Consider the following 15,178-nt stretch of genomic DNA (forward strand, 5'->3'; position numbering starts at 1 on the left):
ATTTCCACAGGATTTAGTTCGAACACGACGTGTTCCGTTGTTACAACAACATTGCCATGTACCCTTGATAATGTTGTTGTAACTGAATGACGCGTTGTGTTTGAATAAATCCTGTGGAAATATTTCAATGTCTCATTTAACTAATATTAAGAACTTTCATCAGTGCCGCGTGTCATACAAGAACAGAATTGATTTGAGTTTAATGGAATTCGAACTAGGATCTCCCGGTTATGCGCGCCATTAAATACTCCACTAAACCTGCATGCATGATCAGCAATTTGGAGAACCCGATTCGAATCTTGGTCAAAAAATGTCATTTTCATAGTGTCATTCATCCTCTTTCTTGAAGATGTTGTACATTTTCACGCGTACATTCTCTAAAATCATTTAAATACCAAACGTAAAATTTGCTACGAAAAAAAGAATTTGAGTTAGCCGAGGTTCTAGCGTGGATATCCAAATTGTCAGTCATTTTCAGTGTGCATTGCAAATTACCCCAGAATGTCCACCACCAAGTCAGCTTGCATGGCTGGCAATTGAGAGAACCGCGTTCGAATCCCTTTCAATTTTTGTAATATTTTTAGAGCATATTTCTTATTTGATATACGAAATCCCTTGACTAGTGCTTCTCTTCCAATATTTTATTCTGGTTTTCAGTTGTACTGAATGCTTTTTTTTCAGAATACACAACGGCTTATCTGCTCACAGGCGAAAATTTTTCAGCCTTCTGACGTTTATCAGCCAGCAGAGCTAAGCGTTGAGCATTCTAAAATTAATTACTCTAGATACTAGATACCATGCAAAATTAGGTAACTGTACACAAATAATTTAATAACCTCTTGTAAACCATAAGAAACAGTCACCTCAGGTATGCAAGACCACCCTTCACCGAAGAACTAGTAGTGGATATGATTATGAGCTGGTAGTAAATATGGAGCAGAGTGACCAGAGGCTACACGCTTAGTGAAATTGTTGTTATACTTTTTTGAATATTCTATGCATATAAGATGTGATTCTGGAACGAACTCTGAGGTCAATGGAACTCACGGGTGAAACATTGGGGTTAACATATATTTCGAAAATTGAACTGAATTCGGAAATGTATGTCGACCGGGATTTTCGATTTTTTACCCATCAATTTAAAACTTTTTGCCCAAATATTTGAGTGCAGAATCGCAAGCATCAGCGGTGTGCAAACCCTCCGCATCTGGGTATTGAGTATCAACTGAAGTCAAATGTTAATAATATTTCCTGATGTAACTGAACTGGAACTTTTTCATGGAAAATTTTCATGTAAATTTTTATTACTTACGCCTAATTACGTATATTCATTGCATTAATTCCGAAGATGTCAGGCATTTATTGCATGCAGTTTGTCAGATGGTTAAAGAAGAGAAGCTGAAAGCAGACCGTATCCCCTGGCAGAGTAATAAAAAATACTTACGCAAAGTAAACTGCGTGGCTATCGGAATTCCAAGGTGTGCGTTGCCTGTTAGTTATCAAGAGTGTTGATGCATCGTTTTTGCACCATATTACCTGAGATTTGTGGCTATTAATAAGTAGAGCTTAATAGCCGTGTAGAAGAAGAAGTTGTTCCTTGTCGTATTACTCCTCAATTCCATGGCTCAGTGGAACGAATTTATGTATTTGGGGATACATCCTTTTGGAAAATCGCTGTTTGGTTTCAGTGGAGAAAATAATAACTCACAAAATGTGTGAGTCCCCCAATATGATCGTCAGAGGCTCCAGATGAAAGTGCGTGATCGTATTTGACTTTTCTTCTTGTGATCGAGCAATTCATATTTTACGGCACAACGTCATTATAAGCTTTTTTATGAATCCCTAGGGTTCATTTTGAGAATGCGCTTTGTTAACACAGAGTTGAAAATTCAAAAGAGGCTGTAATTTTTAAAATTTTAATGGCCCACGATGCTAGTGAATGAAACCATCCACAATATGATTGAGTATTGTAACCATTAAGACGCCATCTATGATGCCGATATCATTAAGCAATCACATTATTATTTTGCATTAGGTTCATTGATGATATGGTAAATACAAAACTCCTGAGGTATTTTTCATCATTTTAGGAGGATACTTATGTAAACGAAAGTAATGCGCTTTAGGAGTGAGGTATTTTTTCCCCATCGCTGCGATCATAAGAATTTCACGGCCGCCGTTCACGTAGCAAGTTCTAAATAAATCACATGTGCTGGATAAATATTGTATTGTGAATATTAAACGTATTGTTTGTTCATTATTTAAAGTGTGTGAGAAAGTAATGCTGACTACATTTCCCTCAAATTCTGTGGAATATTTTGAAAAACAGTACTTGGATTTTTAATTTTAATCTGGAATTAAATGCAAAAGAAACTAATTCTTTATTCGTGCCATCTTAATCACACCTGATGCCGTATCGTTAATTAAATTCTACGAAATATGAAAAAATAATTTAGATTTTGGCGTTGATATATGTATTAATTTTTGTATACTTTGAAGTTTGAATCTGTCTTTCATTGCGTTCGCTTGTCCTTTAAGTAGTTTTTGGAATAACGCAGGTCTGTATTTTTTCCATCGTTTTCTAAGGGAAAGGGGAAGGGTTGATTTGTCATGGCTCAGGTGACAGCGCCAATAAATGCATCAACTTCCAATTTAAAAAATTAAAATTATTTTAAATAAGAAAAATCTCAACTTTCTGTCATTTTTTTTAAAAACGAAAAAATAATTGCAACTGAAATCGACGATACGCTGCTAATCCCATTTTATTACATTACAAACGGAAAATTTATTTATTTTATATTGTTGTGCTTTTATTTAATGTAATTGTCATTTTCGCTTCACTTTTTTTGCCAGAATATTGACTCAACAAGGTATGGACTTATACTTGTTTTTTTAACAGATGCGGTTCAATGCAAATTTATTCCTCAAGACGCGTAAATTCAATGATATTTTGTCGGATTTTCTCATTTTCATAATATTTCCGTTCCGTTTTTTTGAGTGGTAATTGTGAATTAATTTTTGAAATAAATAATTTTGTAGTTGCACAGTCTCGGTGGGACATCTTATTAAAAGCGTGAGTGCTCCGTGAATACTAATAATAGTAATAATACGTAAATGAGTTTCGTATTTGGTGGTTGATAGCATTTCCATACGTGATTGGATGAAACGACTAAGCAATCGGACAGGAATAGATTAGCCAGTTCCGACGATCGACGAGGCACCTTTAAGTAAATATGGAAATGTTTTCGGCTTCTGCGCAAAATTGTGAAGGCAAAATCTGAGGTCAATTAATGGATCTGATGGTTCTGATTGGCTTAATACGACGAGAGCGTTTGTTTTCACGTTGTTATTTTCGATTGGGAATGTTTTGTCCATTAGTGACAACATTTACGAGGAGAGTGTGTGAGGATATTTTCATTTTTATAAAATGAATATTAAATTTTCTTACTTCCTTCCATTTTCCATAATGATTAAATAGGATAATAATTTAGAAAAATAATAATTTAGCTCTGGGTTTCAACGTTGGCCTCAGAATTTAGTGATTGCGCAGTCACCTTGCATACAGCGCTCTTGCATACAGGCTTGGCGAGAAAGTATATTTTTCTGTGACCAATGTGGGGGTACCAACTCCACGCCTTTATTTGTTTGTTGACATTAATTTCTTCAAATATTTTCACTTTAATAAAAAAATCGAAGTAAAACTTTGCCTGTGCATTTATCTGAGCCGTGGCACTTGCCTTGCGCGCCGTTGCTCGCACCACATCCGGAAAACCAGTGCACCTCTGAAAAAAAAAGACAGACAAATCAAGCCGGATAAGCTAATTGTGTCGGTCTCCTTTGCGCCTCGCGGAGGAAGAAGGGGGCGTCCGGGCTTGTCGAACATTAACGAGCTAGGGGAGGGCACTGGCTGGCTGCCTGTGACTGCTTCCCGGCCTTCGTCGACGCTACCCGCCTCTCCCTTCGGATAAAAGCCGCACAATGGGACTCCTTCTTGCTTAAAATGAATTACTACTTGCATCCAACTCGAATTCTTCTTCGCGACACCATTCCCTATAAACAGTGGAGCCAGCTGTCTAACAGACAAGGGAATTTTGGCCTATACTCCAACGACATTGTACATGTTAGTGGAGTACCGGCCAAGTATCGAAACCCTTCTTTTCGCATGCTTCATCAAATGAATTTATTTCCATATAGATAAAGGAATGGAAGAGAAGGAAGATATGGGATAATATAGAAGAATAATATCGGAGATCGGATATGAATCTTAGTGCTATCAAAATTTTTCTCACTTCACTCTTTCTTTGAACTTCTATCATAAAATCCATTCTTTGATATCAGGGGGCATCTTAAGGATTGTTCAAGTATTAAGTAAGCCCTTTCTGGCCATATTTGATCCCACTCTCTTGTTAGTGAAAATAAGTATTTGCCGAACCGCGAAAGTAAGCAAACTAGTTACCTTCACACCAAGGAGTGGTTACGCTATACTTGAATCTCCCCTTAATGTAAAATTCTTTGTGAAATGAAAACGAAAATGCGTCCATTTAGTTTAAGGGGTTGTGTTGGACTTATAGAGATGGTATGTTTTCGTTGAGAGTGTACTCCGAGTACTAACTACTCCATCAATTATTCTTTTTCTTAGATTCCATGTTAATAAAATTTAGGCTTGAGAAAGGTCTCTATTTGCTTCTCAACTACAACGAACTATCTCAGACGATGAAATTCGAAATCATTAAGAGGAAGGGTTAAGAAATCACTTTGTACCGCTCCTGGTTAGCTTATTTGCGCCCAAGTGTATATATTCCTAACAATTCTTCAATTATTATGGGAATAGAGAGTAAGTTATATGAGTAACACTATGTGACCGCCATATTATGTAATCGCTAAGAATAGCAGAGCAGAATCATTTCCTTTTGCTCCGCGATAACTAGCGATTATTATCTTTTACTCACTGAGCGTAAGGAAGTTGGCCTCAAAGAAAGAAGTTTAGTAAAGAGTTGGTTTGTGATAGATGTTGGTACTTAATCCCGTTCATTTCAATTCAAAATTCATTGAGGTGGTGCTATCTTTTCTAAATACGTTGTTCATTTGATCCTCCTTGGGTCATATTTGGCCTTATCACGCGTATATGTACTTATTCATCTCTTGTATCTTGTCTCTCGAATATCACCCTTTTTAACGCATGTACAGTTGCAATATCTTACACGTATAATTTTTTAAAAAAAGGGCGATACTTCATCACTCGGGTTATACTTACGCCATCTTTCGCTTAACCAAATAGGGAAATATTTGGTATAAACTAAAATTGGAGATTATTAATGCCAAATTTTTATCTTTTTCGGATACATGTTTCTGCATAGCCATGGAAATTGGTGTAGATCTTTTCCTTTTATCATCTTCTCTGTCGCGTTGTCTGGTATGTTTTATACGATTCTTCATCCACATCCAATCCATCTCACGGGGAGATCAAAAGTGCCCGTTATTCATTTATTTAGGAAAATTATTGTTTCGGTTTTGAAGAGGGACTCAAAGTAGAGAAGAAAGGATGATTTAAAAATTATAAGGTAAAAAAATATTTATTTAGTCAAAACATTTACATTCATCTCCTTGGGTGAGCGAAAAAACTGGGAGTATTTTTCTTTGGATTTCAGTTTGGCCGGAATGACGTGGTTCAAACGCAATGAAATGAAACAGGACTTGGATATCCACCAAGGTAGACTAATATAAATAATGCGTTAAATAATTTGCGCTACACGTACAATACAACATTTTATCGACTAGCTTTACTACACAGATGACTCTTCAGGACTACGATATAAAAATTTACTTCTTACAAAGGCAAATGCATCCAAATTCGACTGCCTTGGCAAGTGAAATATTTGGATGGATTCGCCACTCCTCGGGTGTGTATTTGGTGACGGGGCTGTAACTTTGGAACGATATTTACAGAATAACCTCCAAGAATAATGTGGCTGTTAAAATCGATCGAATAGAGACGATTTATGTACCCCCAAATTCTGATGATGATGCGTTGGACCGATTTTTGGGTCTTTGTGCACTCTGCCAAGATTGGAAACCCCTTACTTTCTTGACCTAACAGTGGCGCAGCGAGGGGAAGTTTGGGGGATAAACCTCCCCCAGAGCTCAAATATTTTTTTAATAAAAATATTTTAGTTTGAAAAATTTAATTAATTTATTTAATTTAATTTATAAGTTATTAAAAATTTAAAAAAGAAAAAACTAATATTAGGGGGACGGATGACTCATAAACAAAGCATCACACTATTCACACATCCCTAAAAATAATCATTTTGAACCATTTATCTTTAAAATTTTCTGGGGGAGGGCCCCTGCACCTCCCGCTTACCCTGACAGGTATTCCATACCCCCCAGACCTCCCAGTATTAGTTGCGCCTAAAATCCCACCCGGCCTTAATTCCTGGCTACTCCCCTGTGACCTACCACCACTGTGCTCTTACAAGGTTGGAAAAAATGCTAATTATATCGATAGGCTTCTAGCGGTACAATTGTTTTAGCACTTGTTCAATTCAAGCGCAAATTGTGTTGCCATTAAATCATTCTTGTATAGTGTGTAGACTAGTGTGTATTGGACTTAGCATAGTGTGTATTATAGTGTGTATTAGACTTCGAATTGGACGGTTTTCGGTGATTTTGTTCGCTAATGTTTCACTTCTTTTTCCTCCAAATTGTCAATTTCTTTTGTTGCCCAAATTGTTAATTTGGAAAAAGTGTCTGATTAAGGAAATCTTACATCACGAATCTTATAGAAAGTTTGACTGGCATCGTAAAACGAAAGATATCATCTGACACACATTAAAATCTCTGTAAAACGTACCTGATGTTACCTTCTATTAAATAAAAAGTTTTGGACGAAATCGATCGTATGTTACGGATAAATTTGAGCGAAAATCGTGTACAGTGTTTATTTATTTTTAATCGACCATGAATATTCACAGAGTTGAGGCCGAACGTATAAAGTCCGAAAACACTCGGTAACAGTGCTGGCTAAGAGGGGAGAGAACAATATCCACTGACATAACTTAAAAATAGGTAATTTTGGGTGAAACGAAATAGAATACTGCTGTATAAAGTCTCTCCAGAATATATCATTTCGTGCCCAAGGAAATGGTAAGTCGTGGGATCATATGTCCCCATACCCTGAATCTGCCGATGCGTACAACCTCAAAGGCATTTATATGAACTATCTTTACCGTTCCACCAGAACTTGGATCCAGAACACTGGAACTTGGGATAGGAAGCCAATAAATTATATATCACGTCAATCAGAAGTCAAATCCCTAAGACATGCCAAAGTGTAGTGAAAATAGTCGATAAAAAATTACATTGTTAAATGTTAAACCTTAGCATGTCTATTTCACAGTTTAGTCAGTTTTCCACAAACTGAATGGGTTTCAACGATGCCTCTACGTTTAGCATTAATCACACGACAGTTTATTTTCTTACGCAAGTACAGTGACCACTTTAGCTACGTTTTACAATGAGAGGAACTTTACATTTAGCCAGCACATTCCGTATCACACGGTCATTCATTCCCTTGAGGGAATATGTTCTCGATATGCAATACAAAATATTTCCTTTTTTGTTAAAAGGTAAAAAAAAATTAAATATTTGACGGAGTGCACTGATTGCCTGCAGGAATGTCGGCACGCGTTAAGCATCGGAAACCGCGACGGTCACAACTCATATTAAAGGGGAAAGGAACCACTATTATTGCTGAAATTGATGGCTTACTTGGACCATCAATAGGATTGTCATTGTCGCTATCCTCATAACTTGTAAATGAAAAAATATCGTGTGATTCAGGCTTAAACTGTTCGTCATGACGTGAGTTCGTGCCCAACGGCCGTGAAAGATGATGAGCTATAGTCTCTACCCGTTAAGGTGGGTTTACAGGTCCCTCTTCCGATCTTGCACTGCATTTTCTCCTCATATCACAGTCTTTTTTACATTTCCTTTCCAGTAAGTACTCGACCTATCAACCCCAGGGAAATTCGTCGAAATTCGCCGGGTTCCCATCCTCCTTTCCCAACCCATCCTTTTCAGCGATATACCATTGGAGGTATCGCACGGCGTCGGCGGTTCATTCATGCCGCTTCTCGTCCAGTTCGAAGGATTGATTGGCGCAGCCCCCTACCGGTTTGACCAGTCCCCGCTCCGGGTCGTCGCAGTCCGCCGCTCCGAAGTGTGTGGTGTTGGAGGGCGAACTGCCAGGCGAGGCCGCCGAACTGGAGACGGCCAGCTCCCGCCGGGACAGCTGCTCCACAACCGCCGCCGCGTAGCAGTCGCCCAGCATGTTGTTGGTGGTCCTCACTCGGTCACTGCAAGGACAAAAAAAAACAATAGAAAGAGGATCAGTAATGATGGCCGGGTCTCCAAGACCTCGAAGGAAATATGAACAAAAGCGCACCTTGATGGCTGCGCCGTACCCAACGACAGAAGCTGCGACCAACGCTGAAGCCTCCAAAATCCGCATTATTATGGCAGTAGTGAGCATATTAAATAAGTAGAATTTACTAAAATACTGATATTTCCATTACCTCAGTATTCAGTTTAATGGAAAATAATTTCTAGTCAAAATAAACAACGCGAAAACAATCATTATCATCGAATTCAGCCACTCAGTAGCAATAGGCGCATCACGCGATCTCGGATTAAGCAATTTCAATCTTGGTTCCATGCGCAAAAACTAATGAGCGCTCTTGTATAATTTTCTGAATCCAAGACTCTAGGGCAACTTTTACATTTTCACGCGGTTCCATTTTTTATGACTCAAGAACACTCTCCCTCCATCCTTCTTTCGTGACTAACCTCCGTTGACGTACTGATTAATCGCCATTTCTTCAAATCAACGCCAAATTCAAGTTGGGATAGTCTGAAGTAAAATTGTGTAGATACGTTTGTGAGAAGCATGTTCGGTAAAAAAATAATTTATATGAACATTTTCTTACAAAACTACAAATAGTTTAATAGTTAATCAATCGACCCACTTTGGTTTTGGATGAAAGCATGTCAATTAAATTTCAAGAATGTATGACATGAAAGAATACTCTTTATCTTATTAATTTGTCCAAAGTTATGCAAATACCGACGCCAATGCAGAAGCTTGTCGGTAATGGTTGAAGACCTCGTATGTTGATCGTGGTGTCTTAAGTTCGTGCCCCGCCTGAACCTTTGTGCGCTCAGGTCATGGAAGTTCTGTCGATTCCATGAAAAGCCTACGTCATACTTGGATTTCTTAAGCCATAAGCATTGTCTGCTGAACAAAATAAGTAAATAATGACTGAAAGATGAAGAATGATCGCAGGCTTTCCCGGCGTATCGATTTGTGGAAGGTTATTCGGGAATTCCACCGGGTCAGGTTCTCCAACTCCATCTCGGCCGAAGTTTCCATGAACGAGTTATCCATCGTCATCAAGGCATGAAGTAAAATAATTTACGTTTCAGGACATGCCCTGATGACGATGGACAACTCGTTCATCGAAACTTCAGCCGAGATGGAGTTGGAGAACCTGACCGGGTGGAATTCCCGATTAACCTTCCACGATGACTGGAAGATGTTTTACTGGAATGCTGTTTTAACGAAAGCTGCTTTAGATATTTTTTGCAAAGGAATACATAGGAAATTATTGAAGTTAATTCTCCACATAGAGGTCGGTGTAATAATGAAGTTATACGGAATTCACTCCCCTTTGTTTTCATCCGTGAACGAGAACATTCTTAACATTATCCCGTGCTCTTAAACCTTCTTTTACGGCAAATGTTTATGAAAATTATGGTTGTAGACCAATGACGCATTGGTCGCTTTATTGAAGGCAGCCTGCGGTTGGCAGCCTCATCATACACGTTTCAGAACATCCTATCATTGCATCCTTTCATAAAAAGGAAGTTCTTCCCTTTAGGGCGCATGGTGTTGTATATTCTCTTCATTTTATTTTATTTCTTCAAAGAGAGAGAAAATGTGGTCTCACAAAAATGTACTTCTTGGTATATTTTATGCTTAGCCTTGGTCAAGTCCATGAAAATATACCTAAGTATTTAAAAATGAATATTTTACTCTCTTGGTTAGCTGACTTATTTTCTGCCATATCGGAAAAGTGCAGGTGCTTTTCTTAAGCCGATTGATGATCTCCAATGTGTATTTACGACAAGTTGACGATAATGACGGGAGAACTAAAATTATATTAGATATCCTTTTCTTTGCTAATTGGAGTATGCATTCATTAGGGATATAGATTTTGGATCTTGACTCTAAGAGGCATTTAATGAAATATGTAAATGTATGCAAATCCCATTTTAATCTCAGTTTTTTTCCTCTGTATTATAAAATGATGCCAGTATTTCAACACAGTATAATTTGCACCTTTAGCTTTAATTAATTTGAAAAAAGTAGATATTCTCTTGGTAAAAAAGAAAGGTGTGTAGAATTAAAGAAGTTTCATATTTAAGCTTAAGAAAAACTTGGAATTTCAGATGCAAAGAATTTTTAATCTTGGAAATTTTAATAGGGGAGACAAGAAAGAATATTTCTTGACTAAGAAAGCATTTAAAAAAATGAAAATCCTCCAACACAGTCTGAATTAAAAGTACTCACAACAGGTATTTCAAGTGTGAATCTTTCCAGAATCTAAAAATCTTCAAAGGATATCTCTACGATTTCCAAGAATTTGCAAAATATCTTTCATTCTCGATGGAGCGATTCCATCACATATACTTGAAACATGTAGTTGTGCCCGAATTTCAATTTTTAGCTGGGCAGTACTAATGCGGATAAATCGCGCGTGAGAGGATGGCCCACATGGAAGCTGTCTCCACATTCTATGACTTCCTTAACTTATTCTCCACGTGTGCTGTATGAGGGTAAGAGCTATTCTTCGTTCCATGACTTTTCTCGTGTACCCTTTCCTCGTGTTCACTTTCCGTGAAGAGTACCGTGTGAGATGCGCGTAATTAAATGCTACCCACGGATCAGGATCGTATATCACGTTACTCTCTCTTGGTTTTGCGTGAATGTGACGTTGTGTATTATTTCGAATCCGTCGACTTTTCAGCTCTGAAGCCAATGCTTTGAATAGAAACCAGTCCCAGACGTTGCTCAGGGGATCAGCTTATCCCACCGGGAAGGTTTCAGGCAATGTTGTAGTCCTATATTACAACTAAATGCGCATGGTAGGGTATCAACATTAAACTCTTTAATTCCTTATTATGAGACACACACTAAAATTATTTTCCTCTTGTATTCCTACCCATAGTGAGATCAAATGCGAAACCAATTCATATACCTCCACTATTCATCGAATTATCATTGTGAAGTTTTAAATCAATGCAGTGAAATGTTACATCATAATATTTAAAAGCAGCATTAGGAAGCATTCAATAATAAAATTATAAAATTAGTAACCCAATTTTGATTCGTCGTTGAATTGCTGTCATGCACTCTCAAAACTTCACCACTCTCATTTTCCCTGTAAAATTTTCACGTGAGCAAAACTTCTCTAAGAATTTAGTGAAGGATTCCCTAAATCCGTGAACCAATGTTTGCGTTTGTTTTCGTGTTGAATAGCGAACCGAGATACACATTACGTTTACAAGTAAAATAATTTACGGTGAAAAACTCTAGAGGGAAACACTCTTCTTGTGAAAAAAACTTTTTATACCTAAATCTATATTTTTTAAACATTGTTTACCCTCCGTTGTGAGTAGTACCTAGTCATGGAAAATTCACATCAGGGTGCAAAATGCCTATTTATAGTAGAGAGTTATCCAATACCCAAGTCAGCTTCTTCCAGTAAGTCCATCTGTAACGAGACGGATTGCTGATTGTAGTTGCTAAGAGTAACCAATGACTACATTCAGCCGCACTTCGCTCGCTAATGACTTTATCAAGATTTCATGATCGCTCGATCAGAGCGAATCGAATGCAACGGTGCGCAGCCTGACTCTCACTTGCTTTCCTTCATGCTCCGTGGTGATCAGGAGTGAGCAAAGATTTACTCGCTCTATAAACCGATGAGTGATCAGTGTCATGACGTCAAGTCACTCAGTGCCATGATGTCACACCTCTCACTTGCTCATTGATCAGAGGTGATCGCTCAGTACAGCTGAATGAGCCAAATGCCACAAAAAGGCACGGAAAGCGGCGCTCAATAATTGGTACTTTTGAGGTATTGACCATTTGGAAACACCGTTGTTTCTTTATTTATTCCCCTACCGCCGAATACAGCACTTATTCGCCATTTTACATCGTGGTGTTCAACAAATTTAACAATTGCTCGTGTACGAACAACCCTGCCCTAGATAGGGGCAACCTATTCAGACGGGACTCGAGCCCGTTACCTCCTGTTTGGCAGGCAAGGACTTGGCCCCGCCACCAGCGATGCTAATCGAGCTCATTCATATCGCCTTGCATTCCGCGTGTTTTCCGATGCTGAATATGAATTAGAATCGAAAATCTTAAAGAGTCACTCAGAGTTTTGGAAGTGGTGCTGGTGGGATACTTACACGAACCAGTCGATGGCGAACAGGAGGGAGACGTCCCTGACCGGAGCATCGATGGCCGTCAGGACGATCAGCATGAGCACCAAGGCCGCGCTGGGCACACTTGCTGACGCGATACTGGCAGCCGTCGAGGTCAGGCTGTGGGTAGAAGAGAACATTTATGAGGGGAGAGAGAATGATCAGCCTGTCAGCAATTGGACCCTAAAACGGTATCGCGTTAGTCTAGGTTTGAATTTCTAGGACCAACAGAGGAGTTGGGCTGCTCCAGTTTTGAGCACATGAGGGAAATGGCACGTCACCGAAACGGATGGAGAATTTACGCCAGCCTACCTTTGAGTTGATGAATTAAGAAGGGGAGGAATTAACGAGAAAAGGGACAGAATCCTTTCTGAAAATGAGTGAGGAAGATATCGTTATCTACTCCCGCATGACAGACACGTATGCACGTATCCACTATACAAGAAAAGTCCCTCCAGAAATGATTCCAGCTTTCTCGAAAATATTCTGTTAGACTAAATATACAGTTAGTTAGCTCATGATCAATCGTATAAAAACTCTTTTCCTCTTGGAATCCATTTCCACAATTTTGCGTTCATCTCTCAGTAAAGTGGTCCAGGAGTTGGAATGGAATTTTTTAAGGGGACGGTTTATTGTCATGAAACTTGTAGCCCCTCCGTGGTATAAATATCTGCCTACGTAGAATATGAAGTAAATATACTTTGCATTTTTACACGTGTATATTTATTTAAAAATCAGTCAATATGTTTCATTGCACTGCAGAATCAATAGGTTGACTGTCCTGGACTGCAGGACCTGCACTGGACCAAGTCCAAGGACCAAGTGTAGTGACTCATGCTGACTCATTTTTAAAGAAATATTTTTATGGAAAAAGGCAAAATATCTTTTCTTCATATCCTACAATGGATTTCCGCAATGTATCAATCTCCACCATTCATTTCTGGCAACGTGTCTGCCGTACGAGTTACAATTTCTTCTCCAGCAATATCGGTTGCTGAGAGATGAATGCGTCACGTTTCAGCTCCCTCGATATCCTAAAATTTCCAATTTAACTTGATGAAAAAATTAAATAAGGTGCATTTTAGGGGTACTCACCAAACAGTCGCCAGCTCCCCGAATCCTAGCGGAATGTCGTTTATCTGAGCGATGAATATGGAGGCGACGGAGACGAAGAGCGCCGTCCCATCCATATTGACGGTGGCCCCGATCGGGAGGATGAACCTCGATATCCTCGGGTCAACCTTCACCTTCTCGTCCATACAGCGAAACGTCACGGGCAGAGCTGCAGCTCTGCGGAAGATCAGGAACGAGAGAAAAGAGTGGAAAGATACGTCAGTCGGAGTTGTCCACGGCACACTGCTCACCCGTAACAACTAGCGAAACCTTTTTACGTATTTTATACGTACATGTAATGATAAAGGACAATTGGGAGAAATGTCAAGGGGCGAACATTGTTTTTGTTCATTTTCGCTGGGTTATTCGTGCCGGGCATATGTTTGTAAGTATGCATTATTTGTCCTACCTTAGTTTGTGGAAGAAGACTATAAATGAGCGTGCTTATTGACTGTTTCAGCGGCGATGATGGTGAGGGACTACTATTTTACTGAGGTTAACGTCGAAAGCTTTGGGGTAGCTCGATTTGTTTGGGGATGTTAATCACTGGTATGATCACCTGTGACCCTGTGAGAAATGGTGGGCGATGTGATTTATGATGGCAATTCCTGTTCCGTCTAGTTTATCTATGGTCTCCCCCTTGTCCGGATACCCATGGAGCTTGGCCATGCAGGTAAATAGAGCCTACCTTATTCTTTCTTTCATACAACCTGGTTACGGCTGGTGCTGGTAGGATGGTGATGATTCCGAAGACTTTTTACTCGAAGATGTTGGGAATTGAGACAAAAATTGTTCCCGAACAAAAGTAAATGCACTACGTCTGCTGATAGAGTGGAATAGCAAGAAAATGTAACGAAACAATCGCTTCGAAAAAAGGAGCCGTCGTTAAAGAGATAGAATTAAAAAAATAAACTAAGACCAAAATAAAAACAAAAAACAGCGATAGTGCGCGATGAATGAATCGCAGCACATACCCACCAAACCTTTAGCTGAAACTAAAAAAAATGGTTTTTCAACAAGAACACTTTGGAAGCATGCATGCATAAAATAAAAATTCCTGGAAGGATAATATTTAGCCTAAGACGAAATGAGTCTCGTTTTCGATCAAACTGGAGCTGGAAACAAGATTTAGGTGGATGAGTTTGAGATGAACTTCATGAATGGCCCTAATGGGACACTTACACGATTTGCTAGACCAAGGCGTGCTATGTCTCCAATTCCTGGGTATGTATTCCTGATCGGCTCGACAGCCTAACCGATTTTATTGAACAAAGCACCTTTTGACACCAATAAAATTTCTTAGAGGGTCGTGGACTTTATCTTTCTTAAGTTTACGCCCGCTCCTGATCAGAAGTGGCGCTGTTGTAAATTTTTCATATTTGATCTCACACTTATTTCAAATTTCCTGAGAAATAAACGGTGGTAGATATCACGGACTTTACTTGCTAGCAAATTTTAGTGCCCGACAGCAAAAATTAGCCAATTGTATAGGATAATACCGATAGCATTTTTA

At 38.9% G+C, this 15,178-nt stretch overlaps 1 protein-coding gene across 2 annotated transcripts in view; it reads right to left on the minus strand.

Moving 5' to 3' along the window:
• Window positions 1-15,178, minus strand: part of LOC124157633 (excitatory amino acid transporter) — a 168,450-nt gene that overhangs the window by 4,577 nt on the left and 148,695 nt on the right. For both annotated transcript variants that reach the window (XM_046532533.1, XM_046532532.1), the window contains 3 exons: window positions 13,648-13,842; window positions 12,538-12,672; window positions 8,174-8,357 (listed from right to left, as the gene is read on the minus strand). In XM_046532533.1, the coding sequence (XP_046388489.1) occupies window positions 8,174-8,357; window positions 12,538-12,672; window positions 13,648-13,842 (514 nt within the window). The remainder of the gene's footprint in view (window positions 1-8,173; window positions 8,358-12,537; window positions 12,673-13,647; window positions 13,843-15,178) is intronic.

The sequence above is a fragment of the Ischnura elegans genome, chromosome 4, assembly GCF_921293095.1.
Source record: "Ischnura elegans chromosome 4, ioIscEleg1.1, whole genome shotgun sequence".
Taxonomy (NCBI): Eukaryota; Metazoa; Arthropoda; class Insecta; order Odonata; family Coenagrionidae; genus Ischnura; species Ischnura elegans.